At 51.9% G+C, this 22,284-nt stretch overlaps 1 protein-coding gene across 1 annotated transcript in view; it reads left to right on the top strand.

Annotated features, from left to right (window-relative positions):
• foxo6b (forkhead box O6 b) overlaps positions 1-20,616 on the top strand; it is a 56,527-nt gene extending 35,911 nt beyond the window's left edge. Inside the window, exon 2 of the mRNA XM_056286749.1 lies at positions 18,874-20,616. Within this exon, the coding sequence (XP_056142724.1) occupies positions 18,874-20,616 (1,743 nt within the window). The remainder of the gene's footprint in view (positions 1-18,873) is intronic.
• The last annotated feature ends 1,668 nt before the right edge of the window (positions 20,617-22,284 follow it).

Here is a 22,284-nt window from a genome sequence, read left to right as displayed (position 1 = left end):
GGGGGGGGGGGGTTGTATAGTATGGCTGTGCACACTGGGCCCTCTTAATCGGAGGACGGCCCCGATGCCAACAGGGAGTATTGGGCGGTGCGCTGTAACCCCAATTTCCCATCCTCACCTTTCATCTCGGCGTTTCCGACGTCGTGAAAGACTCGGCCCGCCCCCCCCCCCTGGGGGGAGAGGCGGGCGGGCGGGCGGTGCAGACGGTGAGGTCTACCGTGAACCACCACCAGCGCCTCCGTCCATTCGCCACTTTCTATTTCCTTCTTTTCCCCTCCCCTCCCGGATCAGAAGAGGTCAGGCCGCACGTGAAATGTCAACATCACCTCAGAACAAGCGTCCGCTGGCGGGGAGGCCGTGGGCGGACCGGCGCCGTGCCACACGCAGGCCCGGGACAGGGGTTCGGACCGTCGGTGTGTTGTAGAACTGGAGTCCAGTCGAGTCCATTTCATCTGTGTAGCACAACATCACAAATTACAAATCTGCCTCAGTGGGCTTTACAGCAACACAACATCCCGTCCTTACACCCACATCAGACGAGGAGAAACAACAGGAGGAAACCTCAGGGGGAGCAGCGGAGGAGGAGACCTCAGGGGGGAGCACCAGAGGAGGATCTCTCTCCCAAGGCGGACAACGTGCAACGGATGTTGTGTTCACGCTATGTACACAATACGACACCGAAAGAGGATAACACAATTATAATGGACTGAAAAGATATATGGAGAATATGATGAGCGGGATGCCAAGCAGGGTCCGGACGCCACCGGGACAGCCCGGGACCCGAGCCACGTGACCGCCACCACCGTCCACCATGTGGAAAATTAAAAAACAAATTAGTCACACGTCCCAACCCTAAAAAAGTCACACATCCCAACCCTAAAAGTGAGGTGAAAGGCCTAAAAAATGCATTAGGGCACGTCCGAACCATGCGCCCCCCCCCCTGTATTCCTTGTTTTATGTCCCCCCCCCCCTTCAGAGCCCGGTGGGTTTGTTCTGTTCCGGCCATGTCTCGGTGTAGGGGGTATGGACAGACAAGACGGAGGGGAAGGGAGGCAGTGTGAGGGGGGTCCGCTGGTCGTTTGTTGTGAGGGTTTATTTTCAGGACGTGTGCGGTCGTTTCGTGGGAGCGGGAAGGGACGTGTGCGTTCGTAACTCTGTCGATCCGGTGTCGTGTCCTGAGGTGGCCTCGAGGGGCTTGTGCCCGGCAGCTCGGAGAGGTGCCGGGTGGAGGGCGGGAGGGTAACCGGGTGGAGGGCGGGAGGGTAACCGGGTGGAGGGCGGGAGGGTAACCGGGTGGAGGGCGGGAGGGTAACCGGCCGGCATGGAGCGAAGGAAGACAGAGAACGAGACAAGACGACACGCAAAATGTGTGTGTGTGGTCACATACAGGGGAGAGTGAATGGAAGAGTAGCACAGGGCTCGTCTTAATTAAGTTTTCAGTAGGCTCTTAAAAGGTCATGGCATGCCTCTGCACCCCCCCCCACCCCCCACCCACCCCCCCACACACACACACACGAAGCCTCCAAAAGCCAACAAAATTCACTTACCCCATTCGCTCCTTCCTCCCTCCACTTGCCTCCCCATCCCCCCCCCCCACTATCTATACAAGCCATCAGCCCCCCCCCCCCCATCTGTGCCCATTAGCCATTCATGAACACACTCATTAGGGTGGGAGTTTGAAGCAATTGTGTTCGCTAGTCTGTGGCTGGAGCACGGCGATTAATATTTCAGCATCTCCCGTCGAGGAGCTGAGAGCACGGTTGGCCCGCTTAGGCTGGGGAAGGAGAGAGGGGGGAGAGAGAGAGGGGGGGGGGGGAGAGAGGAGGAGAGGAGGGGAGCTTTAATATTACCCCTTAGTGCGTATACCCCCCCCCCCCCCCCACACACACACACACACTTTCACTCTCATACACACACACACACACACACACACACACCAGACCCTAACTCAAACTGACTTAATTGGGCTCTTTTTGTTTCAGGAAACAGAGGAGGGGGGGAGGGAGGGGGAGGGGGTAGCAAATTCTGTCTTCTCTTGTCCCCCCTATCCCTCCATTACTCTCAGTTGGACAGGGGTACCTCTCTCTCTGTCTTTCTCCCCCCCCCCTCTCTCTTTTATCCCCCTTTCTCTCATTAGTCTGCATAGAGTAGGTCAAGCTACCCTGAAACAAAAAGGGGGCTCTGTTTCTGCACCCCTCTCTCCCATCTCCACACACACACACACACACACACACACACACACACACACACACACACACACACACACACATATACGCCTACAACTCACATTAAAATCAATACTCCACCCAGATCATCACACACCTCTACTTGAAATATGAGGACTTGAGGCGGGCGGGGTTATGGCGGGTTATCAGCCAGCCGATACGTGAAGCGCCGCTCTCCAATGCAGAAAACAACATGACCCCTACAGGAATTCAACGTGGCTCTCACTCATTTAAAGCCCCCCTATCACTGGGTTATTTCTGAGCCAGAACTCAGACGCAACCAGTGGCGGCTGGTGCTAAAAAAAAATTGGGGGGGGGGGGGGGCTCAATGTACCTTGGCGCAGCACACCTGACAGCTGCTTTAATGTCCATACAGTCACCGAGTTATTAAGAAGGACGATGTAGCCATAGATTTTATCAGGGTTCGTAGACGGTGGATGATTGACAGTCGAGACGAGGCGTGGTGGTGGGTGTGAACATGATTGACAGCCACGAGAATTGTCCAATCACATCAGATCAAAAAACATTAAAACAATACCAATTCGCTGCCAATAAAAGTGGGAGTGTCTGGGGCCCCTGGAAAATCTGAAAAAGCCAATCAGACGGCAGCCTCAGGTCACCTGCTCGCCACAAGTCTGAGGGCTTACATAAGGTATGGTTTGGCCGGCGCCCCTCACCCAGGAAGTATATGTATTCAGACAGAAACCAACCGAATACCATTTGGAGCCAATATTTAATGGCTGCTGACAGACTGAAAAACACCTTTATTTCATCTCTTGATGTTTGAAGGGGGCGGCGCCCCAGCGCCCTGCACTGGCCAGCCGCCACCGCAAGCGAGCGGGCAACGCTGATATACGTAGATACGAAGTGAAACAATTCTGATAATGTTGAGAAATTAAATAACTGTCAAAGAAGCGATGGTCAGGGATTTGGCTCCCCTGCAAGTTAAATCTCGTAGGTTTCGGTGGGAAACATGCGAGGTTGTGCATGTTGGCAGGCAGTTACCGAAATGCAGCCCGTGTACGTGCAATATACCTTTATAGAGGTGATGTAAATCACATGCTCAGTTAAGAGAGTCTGGATCCAACCCTGTTTCAGTCCAGCGTAAACATGCACAGGGGTGTAACATAACTGTACTTAACGACGTACAATGCTAAACATCGACTCCTTTCCCTTTATGAGGGTTGTGCCCGCATGCATCTCTGCATCGGCTGAGTTGGACTTGGATCAGTGTCGGCGCCGCGTTAAGAATTCACCGGCAGTTGGTAGTTTGGCATGAGTTGTATCTTTTTCCATTGTTTTACTATTTATTTACCCCCCCCCCTTTGTCTCCCCAACTGTACCCGGCCAATTACCCTACTCTTGCAAGCCGCCCCCTCTGCCGATCCGGGGAGGGCTGCAGACTACCACATGCCTCCTCCCATACATGTGGAGTCGCCAGCCGCTTCTTTTCACCTGACTCTCACCGCGTTTACATGCACACTTAAGGCCATGTAAAATGGGACTACCGTCGTTGTCCCGGTATACAGGAACCGGGGGAGAATCGATTTATTGGCGGCAGTTTGTCCGACCCCCCTTTCAGCTGGTTGCTATCGGCCCCTTCTTCCGGTTGACCTGTTGAGCCACCTACCAAACGAGCGACCGACAAGTTGGCAAGCGGGTGAAAACCTGGACACCTTTACAGCGCTGTACATTTCATACGTACTCTACACTAGTGCTGATAGACCACTGCACTTCCGCGTTCGAACGTCAGAGCGGGGGGGGCGCTAGAGGGGGATAGAAGCCGGCAAGTTTGAACACGGTTTAAATGGCTAACTATGTCGCTACGTTGGCTTCTGCGGACAAGAGCCGACATTTGCGAAAAATTCGCAGTATCGGTGGCCAGTGTCCTTTCAGTCGAACAGGGGAATGGGTTAATAACCCCACTCGATGGCCAGATGTGTCTTATGGCGACATCTACAATTACATAGGAACTAGGCTACATTTTCAACAAATGTTTGCATTTTATTCAATTATGACTTTTTACTGGATTACACATGACCACATACAACGATGCATGATATACTACTCAATAAGGATGACAATGATAATGTGATAACACTGTTTGCATTTTAACTGGGTAAGGGAGACCGGGGTAGTTACCCCTTGTTTCTAGGAAAGAGAAACAAAATTGAGCATGTGACCAAATATTCAGGGGGGAGGAGGGGCCATTTTATGATTTTTAACGGATAAAAATACATAGGGGTTTGAAGAATGTGATGCCATTCAGACGGGTTTAGCTAACTGTGGAATTCCATATAGCCACCGGCTCGACCTGCGCCAGACCAAACTGGTCAGGATCCCAAAGTTGTCCATCCTTGTCTTTCCTCCTGATCGCCCGGAGCCATTACAATCGTTGTTCTCCCTCCTTCTGCCTTTTAGGCAGTACAAAAAAAACCAATATTTGGGTTGTTTGTCTTGTTAACAGTACAGTCCACCACACAGCAACTTTTGGGCATCGTCGCTACGGCTAGGCTGCGTATCTAATACAGTGCGGCTTGGGTTTTCTATCCCCCTCTCCTGGCGTCCTGTTGTCACGGTACCCGGAAGTGTTCCGGTGGTCTATACTGCTGATACCACGCTGTTCCACTTCCGGGTGAAAGAGCGCCGCGGGAGCTATGGATCATGCGCAGAACGCCCAGGCCAGTTCGGGGCCGACTGAAGCGTGTACACGCCGGACTGAATCGATCCCCAACCGCGTTATGTGGGGGCGTCGGTCCGACTGGGACGAATTCTATTTAGCAGGATTCCAGCCGGACTAACACGCTTACATGTATGTTAAAAGTCCACTTTTAGTCGGACTCACGCGATAACTCCACCTGTTTTAACGTCGTGTAAACGTGGACAGGGAGGAGTTTCGCCCAGGGGGACGTAGCGCGTGGGGAGGATCACGCTATTCCCCCCCTCCCCCTCAAATATGCACCCCGACCGACCAGAGGAGGCGCTATATATATAGGGAGAGATAGTGTTGGAAAAAGGCAGTTGTTTCCGTTTTTGAGTTTTTGGCCCCACGCGGCTTTAAAGCGGCGCAACTCTGCGCGGTCGAAGGACAGAAAAGGAGGCTCAAGGTCGAGCTGCTCGGTCACCCGGAGGCGCGGGAGCAAGGCTGCGTTCCCAGCCGTCTCCGTACGGCTTCAAACCGACGCCTCTGTTGTTTAAATCCCCAACTACTTTGCAACAAGGGGCCCCCCCACATCAGAGGCCCCCTTTGTTCTCCTATCCTCATTTTATCCCCCCCCCCCACCACCACCACCTCCCCCTCTGCAACACCTCTCGCCCTGTAGATACGCTCAACCCCCGCCGCCCCATTTTCATTCTGGGCATGCCTGTTTCTTTTTCCCCCCCCCGCCTCTCCATAGGTGTGTGAATAAGTGGCGGTCTATTGGCTGGGCGTGAGTAAGTGGAGGTCTGTGGGCCTCAAGTGTTGCGTGTGGGTAGGCATTCAGGAGGAGCAGCGGTTGGTGCGATGCACGTCGACGGTTAATGAAGTTCTCCTGCGCCTCATAGCCCTATTAAACTGCTGCCCCCTACCTCTGCCCACTTCACCCCCCACCCCTCGCCTCGTTTCTCCCGGAGGGAGTGAGCTGGCAGGGAGCGAGCCGGCTGCTATGGCAACAACAGGGAACCCTCCCTCTCCCACAGGTCTCCTTAGCAACTGGTAGCTTGGCATTGCAGTAATGAGCCCGCCGCTTTGTGTGATGTTGGTGTGTGTGTGATGTTGGTGTGTGTGTGATGTTGGTGTGTGTGTGTGTATATATATATATATATATATATATATATATATCGCCCTGTGATGGCTTGGCAGCCTGTCCAGGGTGTCTCCCTGCGTGCCGCCCAATGATTGCTCGAATAGGCTCCAGCATCCCTGAGACCCTGAGAGCAGGATAAGCCATTTGAATAATGGCGATATATATATATATATATATATATATATATATATATATATATAAATAATGCACTTGTGTGTGTTTATATGTGTTTGTGTGTGCTCCTGCATACATGTGCCCGCCTGAAAGCCACTTCGGAGTGAAAATATGCAAAGCTAAAGGGGAGGAATCGCTTAATGCCGCTTCAGAAATGAGCAGAGCCGCTTTTTTTAAGGGGACAGGAAATGCAACAAACCCATGCACGGGCCGGTGTCTTGTAATACTGACGGCCCGTTAAGAAAAGTTTCAGATTACGCGTGACTGTTCCATGTGAAAGTTGTGAGCGTTTGTGTTTAGCTGTTGTAATGCCACCAGGAGGCGGCATGCCGTGTGGCGGAAGAGCGGCGTTCATAGGCTCAACGTTGAGAAACTCCACCGGTGTCGGATCTTCGCCAGCTTCCACAGACAAGATGGTGGACATTGACTGGGAAGCCAGTCACTTTCCACCATCAGCGGGTATGAATCACCAGCAGTGAGCGTGAATTACCCCCCAAATTAGGTGAACTTGTGGAGAGGAACTTCGACCCGCTGTTGAGGAAAATATCCTGTGATGTAGACAGACCCTTATTTTTATCTTTGTGTGGAAAAGTGTTTTTGGATATGTTGGATGGGCCCTGTGTGATGGCCCGGCGGCCTGTCCGGGGCGTCTCCCCGCCTGCCGCCCAGTGGCTGCTGGGATAGGCTCCAGCATGCCCGCGACCCTGAGAGCAGGATAGGCGCTTCGGATGACGGATGGGTTTCAGATCAGAGCGCGCCGAACGCGGGCGTGCTGAGAGTGTCTGAATACTGAGCACTACAGAGCGAGATGAAATTCACCGATTATGCCGCTTGTTCAATATGTCATGTCGGCGACGACACCGGCTCCGTTTTTTCTTCGTCTTCTTCTTTTTTTTGCAGGTTATTCCCTTTTTATATATATATATATATACATAAATTTGTTAATTTAAGATGGGCTTATTTCTTAAATTATCTCAATTTGGTTATTTTAATTACATAACCTTGGCTTGGGGCGTCTGGGTGGCGTAGCGGTCTATTCCGTTGCCTACCAACACGAGGATCGCCGGTTCGAATCCCCGTGTTGCCTCCGGCTTGGTCGGGCGTCCCTACAGACACAGTTGGTCGTGTCTGCGGGTGGGAAGATGGCTGTGGTTACGTGTCCTGGTCACTGCACTAGCGCCTCCTCTGGGCGGTCAGGGCACCTGTTCGGAGGGGAGGGGGGACTAGGGGGGACCGGGGGGGGGGAATAGCGTGATCCTCCCACGCACTACGCCCCCCTGGTGAAACTCCTCCCTGTCAGGTGAAAAGAAGCGGCTGGCATGAACCAGTAGCTTATATCAAACCCATCTTCCCAACTATCCAGCTTCCTAACTATGTGGCTACCTGAGTTTCCATTCCCTTTGAAAAGAGGAAGCTGAAGATAAACTATACCAGTGGCGGCTGGTGCTAAAAATGTTGGGGGGGGGGGCGGCAGCACACCTGACAGCTGCTTTAATGTCCACACAGTCAGAGTTATTAAGAAGGACGATGTCGCCCATAGATTCTATCAGGGTTCGTAGACGCTGGATGACTGAGTCGAGACGAGGCGTGGTGGTGGGTGTGAACTTGATTGACAGCCACAAGAACTGTCCAATCACATTAGATCGAAAAACAGTTAAACTATACCGATTCGCTGCCAATAAAAGTGGGAGTGTCTGGGGCAGCACAGAACTGCGCCCCCTGGAGAAACCGATGAGAGAGCCGCCTCAGGTCACCTGCCCGCCACAAGTTGGGGGGCTTACATGAGGTGTGGTTCGGCCGGCGCCCCTCAGCCAGGAAGTATATCAAATACCATTTGGAAGCAATATCTAATGGCTGCTGACAACCTGGAAAACACTTTTATCTCATAACTATTTACATTATACAACTAAAAACGTATTTAAGTAGATTTTCATCTTCTGACGTTTGAAGGAGGCGGCGCCCCACAGCGCCCTGTACTGGCCAGCCGCCACTGGTCAAACTCCATCTCCCCAACTATCCATCTTCCTAACTATGTGGTTACCTGAGTTTCCATTTCCTTTGGGAAAAAAAGGAGAAAGGAAGCCAAAGATAGCCTACCCAGGGTAAATCCGGCTTTAATCTCTGTGTTTGCATGTCTCTTATGACAGCGTGCAGAGTTCACTGTTGTGTGACCGAGTTCCAGCCGCAATCACCGCGCCACCACCACCCCCACCCCCCCTTCCCCACTTCTTCTTCTGCGCAACCGCGGTCATTCTTCCCCGCACTGTGAAATCGAAGCAATTAAAGGGACAATCCGATGAATTTCGCACGCCGCGAGCACGGTCGCCTCCCGAGTTTCCTGCACGGCCGAAATTAAATTAAACGCCGAGAATTATGTTTATTAAAGTGTGATCAGAGGTGCGCGCTGACCTTTAGAAAGTGGGAAATGAGATTCTCGTTGTTATGAATGAGATTACGTGGAGGCAGAGAATGAAAAAGAAGAAGAAGAAAGAAAAGCAAGGGGAAGGCTTGGGCCCTGCATCGATTCCATCGTCGGACGCCTGGTTCTTTGCATGTGGCAGGGGGAGATTTCAATATAATCAAATCCACGCGGTGCCTGTTGGCCATTAAACGGGGCTGATGCACAAACATAAACGCGCACACGCAGGCACTTCGCACAAATACAAGGTCCACTTCCGCACGCCTCGACATGCGCGCGCACGTTGCGTCGACGCGAACACACACACACACACACACACACACACACACACACACACACACACAAACACACACCTCGCCCATCTTGTAAAACGAGCTGTAAAAGCCTATCCAGAAATGTGTTGCTCTTTAACAAAAGCATGGCAGGCCCAGTGGAAAATGTTACTTTGCTCCCAAGAGGAGGTGTAAAGTGAGCAGGCGGCCGCCCTCACAGGTGGCCCGGTCCAAACACCTGTTGTGTGAATCCTCGCCGGGAGAGCGCGAGCTCTGCCTTACGTCGCGCGGGAAAAACCACACCTACCTACCTACCCTCCGCGGTGGCACGTGCCCCTCCCTCGCCCCCCCCCACCCCCATCTCTTTCAGCGTGGGCGTCAGACGCGATACCCAGATTGTGTCCCCCCCCCCTCCCCTCGTGCCCACCGGAAACTCTGGGCTGCTCCGGGCGGATTTTCCGATCCCCTGTCCGGTTCTCAGATGCTCTCCTAATCTGTCAGCGTCTATTTTTACCCTCCGGAGCCGCGGCAGCCCGGCTGCGTCCCACACCCAGCCGCCTCAACGCCAACCCTTCCTTCGGCGCCAGGGCGGGCACGAGTGCAGATTTGTCAGCCCTTGGCTGCAATTAGTGCACAGTCAGGCAGGAATACCCCACCAACTCCATTCCACCCTTCTCCACAGCCGCTTCCTGATCTGAGGCCACCACACACACACACACACTCACTTTCCATTTTATGCCTTTTTAGTAACGGCGTTTGTTTGATGTGGAGGAATAATGGGGTGTAGAGGGGGGGTGGGGGTGCGGAGCACCTTTCGACGGTGCTCAAATGACTCCGCCGCGCAAACGCTTCCCCTATTCGTGCGCGGGAGCTGTCTGGCGAGGGAAGGCAACGGCCGGGAGCTGCGCAGATTCAGGCTGAGCCGTGAGCCTAAGCGACGGTGTCTCGTCCGTGAGACGATATCCCATCGGTGGACGGGCCGTGCGTTACCGAGGCTCCCTCGAACCGTACTCTGCGGCGACGCTACGAGGAGCCGAGAGTTCTCTGGCTTTCCGCTGGCTCCCCCCCCCCCCTCCCCTCAGCAGGAGCGCCAAGTCGCCGCCAGTCCTCGGAGGATCTGAACCGACACACCGAGATGGCTCCGCTTCCTAATCCAAAGGGTTTTATTTCTTACCCAGCGAGGCTGCCAACGTGCCGCGCATGCCAGCGCAGTCGTGACCGCTGCCGTGGAGGCGACGGCGGCATGTGGCGGAGATGTAACTGTTTCTCACCTCCCAATAAAAGAGACTCTCTCTTCTCCCTCCCCCCCTCCCCCCCATAATCTTTTCAATTTGATTGCGTTCCAAAAACAGGCCCGTCTGCCCATCTGTCTCTCTTAAAGAAGCCTCCTAAAGGGATTTTAATCATCTGACTCTGGGCTGCTCAGGCAAATAGTTACCTCCCTCCTTCTCTCTCTCTCTCCCTCACTCACTCCCGCTCCAGTTTTTCCCTCTTTCTTTTTTTTTTTTTACTCCCTCTCGTCACCGTCTCTCATTTTCTCTCTCTCACGCCCTCTCGTTCTCTCTTCTACCCCCGCCCCCCTGCACCATATACCATATCCTCTCAGTTCAGTTGTGCAATATCCTTGCCATTAGGCCCTTCAGCGCCTCTTCAAGTCCCCCTCGGAGACGGAGAACACACCTACCCCCCCACCCCCACCCCCCTATTAATCCACATGCCTCTAAATTCTTTATTTCCCTTCAAAGGGACAACGTAAGCCGTGACATCAATCACGGAAAGCGAATATTTAGCCGCCGCTAATTTCCACCAATAGCCTGGAGACAAGCTTAGCTGACAAAACTCATTCCTGCGCCGAACAAAACTGCTTGTGTTGAAACACCCCCCCCACCCACCCCACCCCGCCGCCGCCCGCCTCCCCCCGCCGTTCCCTCCTGCCTCCTGCACAGTCGAAAACAGCGTCACAATAAACACAGTTAGCGCTCACGCTACTCCCCGTTGATTTGGGCTTATCAAATGAGCGCGCGGCATAAAGGGCTACCCTCTGACAGTACATAATGGAGCCATTCTGCATGAAATGGCTTGGTAATACCAGTCAAGTGTGGCAAACGGCTTTGCCCGGTGCCACTACAAGAACAGCTGCTGTGCTCTGCGCCGGGCTAGCGAGCCGTGCCGGTTCACCCTTGAGGTTGTTTGAATCGGGTGAGTGGTTTCTTTCTGCTGGTTCCCAGAACCCGCTCTCCCGCTCTGTCTTTAGTTTCTCACCGAGTTCTGTCTGAATGAGTGCACATTCTCCACAAGATGGGCCCTATAAACTGTTTGACCTGTTTCCGTGCCCCTCTCTCTCCCTCTCTCTCTCCCTCCCCCTCTCTCGCTCTGTGTGTGCGCGGGAACCTTAAGTGGGTTGTAGTGGAGCTTGGGGGGGGGTGGAGGGGGAGGGGGTGGTGGTGGTGGTGGAGGCATTTTGAGGGCACCCCGTTGTGTGGGCTTGGAGAGTTCTCACACTGGGCCCCACGCTGTACCCCATAGATTCCCACCCCCCCTCCCCTCCTCCAATACCCCCCCCCCAGTCCAGCTGCCCCCATGCCAGCCCTGTCAAGCCATCCCAGACGGCTCACTGGGCCCCCCCGCAACAACCGCAACCTCCGTACCACACGAAACCCCCCACCTAATACGAAACGGCTCGACTGACGCCTCGGGAGTGGCGACCGAGGGGCGATTTGGGCATCGTTGTCAAGCGGGCACGCCTAAGTAGCGTGCTGGCAGACTCCCGCTAAGGCAACATCATGCGTGTTAGTTAGCAAGAGCGTGGGCATGTTAAAGGATAACTCTGTTGTTGTTGTTACAGCCTTGGCCCTACTTTCGTAGATTTTGCCATCGTGCACGTCAGCTATGACATCACTCTGCTCATCAGGATTCAACAAGTCCGATTCGCCCCAAGTATCTGAACCGCGCTGATGAAAGTACAAGAAGAAAAAGTCAAAAGTTTACGCCTGAAATGTCCGACATTATCGACCGTCGATCACTTTACTGAGCCGTTTCCGGGTTCAGCTTGCAGGAATGACCATCCATCCATCAATCCATCCATCCATTATCCAAACTGCTCATCCTGCTCTCAGGGTCGCGGGGGTGCTGGAGCCTATCCCAGCAGGCACTGGGCCTTTATTTAACGTAGACAGTGGTAACCGCTGATAAACTACCCTGCCAATGCAACGGAGACGTCGCAGATAACGGGAAATCAGGTCCACAGTCCAATTGAGTCACTAGGGTTGTTGTTGTCGTTGTTGTTGCTGCTGAAAAGAGGTTTAAGGCTCGTGTTCTTTTGCCCAAATTATCTAAAATGAAGCCAGTGAGTAAAATTCTGTTAAGACCGATATGCAGTTATAAAAAACCCCAAAACAAACCCCGAATGATCCTCTGAGCGTCATTATTGTGTATTGCATAATAAGCCGGACTTCCAGTGGCAGCTAATGATGGGGTGTGTTCCAAGCCTATTCATTGGTAGCCATTACATAACATTGATTCCAGGCACCGAGTCGTCTTCTTCTGCCCTTAAATTGAATTCCTTTGCGTTCAAGTGCATAAAGGGAGAGGGGCACGGCGGCGAGGTTGATCTGCGTGGCGAGAATGTGGAGGTTTCAAACGAATGTGCTCAAAAAAAGTTGATTATTGACCAAAAAAAAAAAAAAAAAGAAGAAGAAGAAAGAAACCTTTTCCTGTTTCTGACTGTTGAGCAAACTGGTCCCTATGCATCATGGGAGGTCACATGTGTATCTCTGGGGTTGACGCTGAATACCTCACTTCCTTCCTACCCTTTGTACAGCAGCTTTTCTCTCTCAACCCTTTTATCGTCGCTGCCACCTGTGTATCGGAGTGGGGTGGGGGGTGCAAACTTGTCAGATTTCGGGGGGGGGGGGGCCTAAGCTTTTAATCTGAGGACAAAGAGGGTTGTGACATGGCTTGGTAGGGATTGTCTAAAGATCTAAATCAGGTATCAGGATCGTAGGCCTTAATGAGTGTTGAACCCAAGCCGATTGTGTCTCTGCAACCACGGGGCACTTGCACGTACACCGCCGTGGTGGGTCTGGCGGGTCCGTACGCTAAGAACAGCCCTCATCCTCCTTCGTTTCACGACCAAATTGACCCTTTCAACCTGATTTAGGTCTGGGTGTAGGTCGACGGACGGGGCGCACGCAATAAGAGGGAGAGAAACTGACATAATTACTTTTGACGCCGTCTGGTCTTTTTCGGCGTTACGGTATCAGCCACTGCATCTTCCGTGGTTAGCCTAGCCACCGGCTCATTCATTATTTAGGCCCCGTTCCAGCATGCCCATTGTGTTAAGGAGGTATGATTTGAATAGGAAGTAGCTTTCTGGGCCTATGCTTGTGATGCGTGTGTTCCCCTCTGTCACTCTATGTTTCTGTGGGCCTCATTCGTCTGCCACCGCAAGCCGGGGGGCTGAAAGAGAATTTCCATTTTATGAATATTTAATGCATAATAAAATTTTCACTTATTCTATTCAATCCGCGGAGGTAAAAACGTGGTGAAGCCGCCCCTCTAGGACAGCACTCGGGAGTGAAGGTATTCCTTGGCTTAGTGAATGGAGGCGTTGAAAAATGTGATGGACAAGCCTACAATCATCTTATACACTAGGGCGGGCCATTTCAATATCATCAATTAAATACATTATTATCAATTATCATCTTTCAACGGTATCGCATCGGGGTGAAATTCAGATATTGTCATATTGAAACACAATTCTACTGTCTGAATTAACGGTAACGAGAATCGATCACCTAAAATGTCTCACAAAATGGGGTCTGAAATATGTGAGGGAGTAGTGTTTGAAAGGTAACTTTGGTTTGATGTTATATGTTGCCCAACAGTTCAATGTGATGAACCTCAGCTGGGTTCTTAAACATATTTTTACACATGTAAGCAGAAATCATGAAGAATACCGACATCGTGCAAAACGGTCCCCGTACTTCCCACATCTCAACCCCTCCTCTCGGGCTGTCCTGCATTTCCATTGGATCATAGCGTATCCGGACTGCCTACCGCGCCTGTGGTGACCTGGCAGAGCTCTGTGTGAGACACCCAGCTGGGAGTGCCCCCGAATCAACTCAGGATTAGCTCAGGATTGTCTGGGATTATTCGGGGATGGAGGGGGATTAGCAGTGACTGCCTGTTTCGGGGGCGTGAGGGCCAGAGGCTGGAAAAATTGCCCCTGACTCAGACTCGGTGTGCAGGCGGCTGGCAGAGTCACACCCACAACCCGAGCCACCTGCGACACCAGCTATTCTTAGAAATGAGGACCGACAGACACGTACACTGTCACAAACAGGATAACAGAGGGGGGGAAAAGCGTGGCGGTAAATAAAGCGACAGGAAGCCAGCAGCTAGCCACAACGATGCTAGGACTAGCCACCACCAGCAATCTCTCAAATCTCTCTAGCAGGTGGATTCATCAGATAAAGAGGGTTTGGGATGATGACAAATCCCTCCAAGTCGAACGGGGCTGCTCTTCCCTTGTACGGGGCTAAATCGAGATTTGAATCAGACAGGTCACATAGAGAGTTACATACAGTACGGCGTGAAGTGGTCCAGCTTTAGGATGGATGCCCCATTTACAGTTGGCGGTGGCGGCAGAGCCTGCGTGAAGGCTTACACGCCTCATGTACGAATTTTCGCCTCGATTATTGTGGATGATATGTCAGTCTTGAATAATATCTGAATTTACTGGAGCAAAAGAATTTCAGGCACACCCAGTATTGGTGGAGAAAATGCCATCTTTCTGCTTAAACTCAACCGTTGACTAGAATTGGCTTTTTCTACGGTACCCAGAATTCATTTTGATCGCTACGGTTCGTGATGCAAGCCCCACCGGCCCGTCCTGTCACTCCCGTTTCACGTAACTCCTCTTAAGAGCCGACTCGTATGAGTACAGTTGTACAGTAGACTGCACCAAGATAGCATGAAATACGTCTTCGTTCATCACATCCTCTGTGGTTACATCTCAGCTGGCCATTCCTGCCTTTTATTTATTTATTTTTCATCATTATCCGAACCGCTTATCCTGCTCTCAGGGTCGCGGGGATGCTGGCGCCTATCCCAGCAGTCATTGGGCGGCAGGCGGGGAGACACCCTGGACAGGCCGCCAGGCCATCGCAGGGCCCCAGGCCATGAAGAATGTGTATCATCAGTAACTGTTGCTGGTTGAAGACAGACTTCTGCCCGCTGTGCAACTGGGTTGAAAATTTACCCGCCGACAACGTCATTGACGGATAAATTCCCAAGTCAACCCATCCACGGTGGTGCTGAAATGGTGGTTTCCTATAGTAAGAAATTACTGAAAATGGAGAACATGGTGAAGTTTCCCTTTAAAAGGTGGAACGTGATGGACTTGGTAGAGAGGAGTTGGTGCTGTATGGTATAGATGGATGATCCAGCAAGGTGGGGAGCTAACATGGCGTGTCGAAAGAGAGAGAGAGGGGGAGAGAGAGACAGGGAGAGAGAGAGGCCGTCAGAAAGGAGGAGCAGGCATCCCCTGCGGACCGGCACAGGCGAGATGAAAGGCTGTTTAGAGCTGGAGCAGCAGCATCAAACACAACGCCTCTTCTTGCATACCCCCCCCCCCATCAGCAGCCCCCCCCCCCGACTCTCCCTCCATCTCACATTCCCCCTTCTCCCTCTCTCGACTCCCACCACAATATGATATAGTTCTGCTGTTGCACGTTTACCGCAGTTGCCATGGCTACCCAATGCCGGCGGTTGTCACAGCGAGACAACTCAAGGAGGCGTTCGCCGATCACCTGAAATCACTCCGCCCTCCTGTTTCAGCATCCTGCGCTGAAATTTGATTTATTTGTTTCCCCCCGCCATGCAATTCACTGTGAATACAAATAATCTGCCGGATAATGAAGATGGCTCGAGTGCGAGCGCCTCTCGCTCGGAAGCAAATCTATTGTGCTTGCGGTATACCTTGGTAGCCATGGGAGGCCCTTTTATGGTTTGATGGTTTCCTTCCAGAGCGTCAAAATGTCTGTCACAACAGAGAGCAGGAATTGCAAGGGCCTGCCTCGGTTGCACATCACGCATCTTCGGCAATCATCTCGCCCCAGAGACTGTAAACGAGAACAAAGGACTAAGAGCCACACACATCCTATGAGTTTCTGAATGGAGGGCTGGGAGCACCAGCTCGTGAAGGAGGCTGAATAACTTAATCAATGACTGTACAAGACGGCGGGGAAGGATGATGGGGAAAATATTGTATGACTGAAGATGTAGTAATAGAAAGAGCAAGTGGAAAATGACTGCCGCGTGTGGAGAAATGTGTGAAATGGAGAGCAGGACTCGCCGGAGATGAAATGCGAGCAATGGAGAGCGAGAGGGAATGTGTCGAAGAAAGGACGAGGGAGGTAAAGGGAGATAGGGCATGAAGGTAGGATGTGGAGGGGGATGAATACATCCATTAGCCTCTCTTGCTCCTGGCTCAGTCTTGCGATACCATCCCCCCACCCACCCCCCCACCCCACAGACACACACACACACACATGGCTGGGAGAGTGGGAAAGACACGGCCCTGGCACTAAGCCAGATTGGCACCGACTTCAAACATACGCCCAACCGCCAACTACCTTACATCCATCCGACTGAAAGGAAAAGTGGGGGAGGAGAGATGGAGTGGTGGAAAGGAAGTCGGAGGGATCCACAAACGGGGACGGCGTCAGATCCGAGTTTTACGCAGCCCTGGTCAACTGCCCACCGTCCCTTGGACGTCTTGGGGACCCTCACGTCTCTGTGGCTCTTCACACCGACGGTGAAGAGCTGAGGATTTACCTCCTCATCTTCTCACACCTGAGCAACGAGGAGTTGTTCACTGATTATTTATTAGTCTTATTTAGGGCTGGGAAATAATTCAATATTATCGTTTATCGTCTTTAAATGATACTGTCTCGGGACGAAATGTGGATATTGCCATATTATGATACACAATTTTGGTGAGACAAGCTTCACAATCCATCCATCCATCCATTATCCGCACCGCTTATCCTGCTGTCAGGGTTGCAGGGATGCTGGAGCCTATCCCAGCAGTCATTGGGCGGCAGGCGGGGGGAGACACACCCTGGACAGGCCGCCAGGCCATCACAGGGCTTGCGTTTGTGAAATGTTGTTGTTCTTCTGCAAAACACGATCGTTTTTGTCCAAAGCCGACAAAAATCGGTGCAGCTTTAAGCACTTTTGCTTTGCTTCTCAGCACAGAGACTGTTGTGTATTTAGCTGTGTTTGGACTCTGTGCTGCGGGTTTTGACTGTGATAAAAGTTGGGGTGGCATAATTTATTTTTTTTATTACTTGATGTGTCACGATAGCTGCTACCTTTCTTTGGGAATCCACTTCATATTCATCAAATGCAGATTTCGTTCATTTGAGATGTTTATTATGGAAAACAGCTGGCGTGTAGTGTGATACAGAGGCGGCAGCTCTGTGGGTGCTAAGGAGCTTTAGCACCCTCAACATTTTTGCCCCTGCCTCCAAAAAAAAAAAACTAAATAAAACTAGAAAATAATATTCTCAACCAAATCAAAAACACATTGTTGAATAGCTTAAGAGCTGGAAGGGAACTGGCGGTGTTATGAACCATCAAATAAAATGAAGCAAACACAAGATGCACGATTTTACCTGTCATTTTACCAAATATGCAAGTTTAACCAAAGCTGAACACTACTCTCCCTGTTTTGCCTAAAAATCTGATAAAGCCGGGCATCCAGGTAGCATGGCGATCTATTCCGTTGCCTACAAACATGGGGATCAGCCGGTTCAAATCCCCGTGTTACCTCCGGCTTGGTCCCCAGATAGCATCCAGATGTGGGCCACTTCAGGCAATGATGCGGCATTGATGGCCTTCTTCTGGCCCTGACAAAATGGATGTGAGCCTGAAGTGGCCCACATGTATAATAGCAAATATGGCCCAAATATGCCAAATCAAATGTGGGCCTTTTTTGGCAAAGATGCGGTGCTCTGGGCAACATGTGATCTGGATGTGACCCTGAAGTGGCCCGTGTGGTAAATGGTGAATATGGCCCAAATATCACAAAACTAATATGGGCCACCTTTGGCAAATATCTGGCACATGCAGCATTGCTACGGCTTGGTTCTGACCCAGATCTGGCAAACAGGAGCGGACCGCCCAAGTGCCATCATTCCATGCGGTATGTGGGGCCGGATGAAGTGTCGGGTGTGGGACGGGTCCGGGCCACAGCAATTTTTCTACCTGGGTCGGGCGTCCCTACAGACACAATTGGTCATGTCTGCGGGTGGGAAGCTGGATGTGGGTATATGTCCTGGTCACTGCACTAGCGCCTCCTCTGGTCGGTCAGGGAGCCTGTTCGGGGGGGGGGCTGGGGGGAATAGCGTTATCCTCCCACGTGCTACGTTCCCCTGGCGAAACTCCTCACTATCAGGTGAAAAGAAGCAGCTGGCAACCCCACATGTATCGGAGGAGGCATGTGGTAGTCTGCAGCCCTCCCCGGATCAGCAGAGGGGGTGGAATAGTGACCAGGATGGCTCGAAAAACAGGGTAATTGGCCAAGTGCAATTGGGGAGAAAAAGGGGGGGAAAACTGATAAAGCTCAGACTGCTGGCTTTCAATAATAGGAAAAACTATATGACATTATTTCATAGGCATGTTTATAAAAAACATTGAAAGAATTGGTCTGGAGTTTTGGTGTACAGAAGGGTCGTCGAGACATATAAAGCCCTGTTCTATTTTCATGACGGTAGTTGAGATTCTTTTGCAGAGGAGAAAATGAAAAAATGCAAACTATATGCCTTTTTCCATCTGTTCTTTTAGATGACCATTCACACTCATTTCTACAAATTGGCGCCAGTGATGCAATATACAAAAAACAATGTGATATATGAAATAATTTAATTTGATCTCCCCCCCTCTCTCTCTTGTTCTGTGTGTGTCTCTTGCTCTCTATTTCTCTGCAGAACTCCATCCGACACAATCTGTCCCTCCACACACGCTTCATCCGGGTGCAGAACGAGGGGACAGGAAAGAGCTCCTGGTGGATGTTGAATCCGGAGGGAGGGAAGATGGGGAAGGCACCCCGCCGCAGAGCAGTCTCTATGGACAACAGCACCAAGTACCTGAAGACTAAGGGCCGCATCAGGGGCAAGAGGGTGGGCCGTCCAGGGATAGGCGCTGGCTCCACCGTGGCAGGGCTACAGAGCTCGCCAGAGCGAGGCAGCCCTCCACGGAAGGTCCTCCCTGGTGCTGGAGGTGTAACTGGGACTGAAGGGGAGTTTGATGCCTGGACTGACCTCCACTCCAGAGCGAGCTCCTCGGCCTCCACATTGAGTGGGCGACTCTCACCCATCCTGGCGGAGGGCGAGCTAGAGGAACCAGAGGAGGGAGGGCTGTCCTGTTCTACCTCCCCCCACCTGTACCCTTCTCCCTCAAGTGAACGATCCCCAGCAATGGGGGCTGGAGGCCACTGTCCTCCCCTGGAGCAACTTCCCCAGCTGGCTAATCTGACGGGTGCGATCAGCCTGGATGAGAGGCTGATGGACGATGGTTACCACCACCATCACCAGTCGCAGCAGCAACAACATCAGCAGCATCCTCCTGTTGGACGGCACAAACATCAAGCCCCAGTTTACCACTATAACTCTGGGGTGAAAGGTCAAAGCGCCTATGGGGGAAATATCTATGGGTCAACGGGTATGGGGATGCTGCGGCATCACTCCCCCATGCAGACCATCCAGGAGAACAAGCCAGCTAATTTCTCTGGCACCATGCGGGCATACTCCAGCACCAACGCCCTGCAGAGTCTGTTAACCGGGGATCTTACTGGACAGCAATTCTGTGCCAAGGACATGATGCTGGGACAGGAGAGTGACAGCCACCCCATGATTGGCCCGACTAGCAATGGAGCAGGGTCCGGCCGTCACGGCCATCACACCACTGGCCACCACAATGGCCACAGCCACAGTGGACCTCATAGTCACAATACAGCCCACAGCCATAATGGAACTCACAGCCATGCCCCTAGTCACAACCACAACGGTGTCACAACCAACCACAACCACAGCTCACCTCACAGCCACAACCTGGGCCACAATTCTCACAACCTCAGCCAGAGCCATAACCACACCCACACAACACCCCATGGCCCTGCCCTGGCCCCGCGTGGCAACAGCACCCTTCTGCAGCCCTACAACCACAAAGCCCCTTACCTGTACAGCCCACCATCACACGCCCACCTCCCTGCCTCCACAACTCTCCCCCCCAACCCAGCCGGTATGCTGGGCATGCCCCAGGACTCCTGCCACCTGGCAACTGCCCCGCACCCACATCCCCGCCACAACCACTTCCCCAGCCCGCTACACCAGGGCATGACCAATGGACCATACCACCACAGCCAGGGGATGGGAGGAGGTGGCGGCAGTTACCATGGCTATCACCAGCCTTACCCCCATGAGAGACTGCCGGCCGACTTGGACATCGATATGTTCCATGGCAGCTTGGACTGTGACGTGGAGTCCATTCTCCTTCATGACATTATGGACTCAGGGGAGGAAGTGGACTTCAACTTTGACTGCTCCTTAGCACAGGGGGTAGGCATCGGGATGGGGATGGGTATGGGGGTAGGGATGGGGATGGGGATGGGGATGGGTGGATTGGCTGGCCCTCAGCAGACCCACAACAACCACAGCTGGGTTCCAGGCTGAGGTTTCAGACTCCTGCGTCCTGCCCTAAGAAAGACTTCATTACCCACAAAGCACTGTGCTTGACTGTGACATTCCTAGACCTGACACAGAGACTATAGGACCAACACTCAGCCATTCCTGTCTCCCTTTGTTGTCATGACAATTACCCCCTCATCCTCCTCTTTTGATCCTTTAACACCCCCCCCCAGAGATCTAGTTCATGTCACATTAGGTTTTTACTCCTATCAGCTATACTGTGATGACAATCTCTCTGCTGTGCTTGCCCAACATCGCTCCTCATCTCTAGCATGAGAACTGAACTCTCAATGCACTTTAATGCAAGTGGGTCACATCTTGCAGTACAAAGCGTTCGCAGAGCGGCTCAGGCAGAGCTTGGCGTGTTTTGTAAGGCTGTATTATTTGACGGGAACAAATGAAGGAATCGCAGGCTCCGTAGATAGAGTGTCAGATCTTGGCATTGAATTCTAATAGGGCTTCTATTCTCATATGCCTTCGCTGTCAGTAATGAGGGGGAAAAAATTTGTTTCGACAAAGATTCCTTGTTGCTTTGTGATTTGATCATTGTGCAGTTTGGATTTGGCGCGAGCTCAGAATCCGAGCAACTACCTGAGTCTCATATCTTCAACATAACTGGAGATTTAAAAAAAAAAAAAACATTCACAAAATGTAACAGACGATTGCTAATCCGAAACCACCTAAATTTGGAGATCATATTTTCATCTCATCTGACAAGTAATCTGACATTAGTGGTGTTATTTAAAGCTTTGCACACTTGGCAGCCATTGTTGCTGTACTTTCACTTTGCTAAGTGAGTAACTTTTTTGTCATTGCCGTTTTGCCATACATAATGAATATCATCCCACCTTAAATTGATTCTGTCCATACTGGCTTGCAAACAATTGGGTGAATTAAAATGGTGTATAACCTTGTCTAACCTGGCTTTGAGGTGCCAGAGTCTCTTTTTCTCCCTCTAGCTCTCCCTCTTTTTCCCTCCCCCTCTCTTCTGCCTGCCAGCGGAGACAAAGTGACCATTTCTCACACTGAGCCATTAATGTGGCTTGATTGAAATTCAGCGTCTTGCTTTTAATCCACAAAGTGATGCGGTGGCGACGCGCCTTTATTGAGAATCTAACACGTCGCCCTTCCATCTCTCACCTTCTCCCACCCCCTCTCACCCACTCGCCTCTCCAACTTAATGTGTCAAGACGGCGAGAAAAAGCTGTGATTAACGCCAAGTAAGCCTGCCCGCCGTGCCGCTCTGAGGAGACTCATGTCACCGCCCGCTTGGCGGTCCATGGAGGGCGCAGACAGAAAAGATGGGAGCTGAAGCGTAAACACAGGTCTGCTGGAACAATCAGCACTGCTCTTCTTCCTGTTTGGGCATGTGCCTCATAAAGGACAGGTACATCGTTTCAGAACCCGGGTCTCGTTTTTGCCATCGTGCATACCGGTTATGACATCATTTTACCCACTGGCTTCATTGTGCAGATCTTGGACATGTGAGCCGGACACCACTTTACAACAGCGTCTTACGGGGCATCACATATGTCTCAACAAATCCAAATTAACACAATTATCGAAAGCATGTATTTGGAAAGGCGGCACGGTGGTTAGTGCGGTCGGCAAACAGCAAGAAGGGCCTGGGTTCGAACCCCAGGGTAGTCCAAC

The sequence above is a fragment of the Lampris incognitus genome, chromosome 9, assembly GCF_029633865.1.
Source record: "Lampris incognitus isolate fLamInc1 chromosome 9, fLamInc1.hap2, whole genome shotgun sequence".
NCBI classification, from domain to species: Eukaryota; Metazoa; Chordata; class Actinopteri; order Lampriformes; family Lampridae; genus Lampris; species Lampris incognitus.
This window is presented reverse-complemented; position numbering and strand designations above follow the sequence as displayed.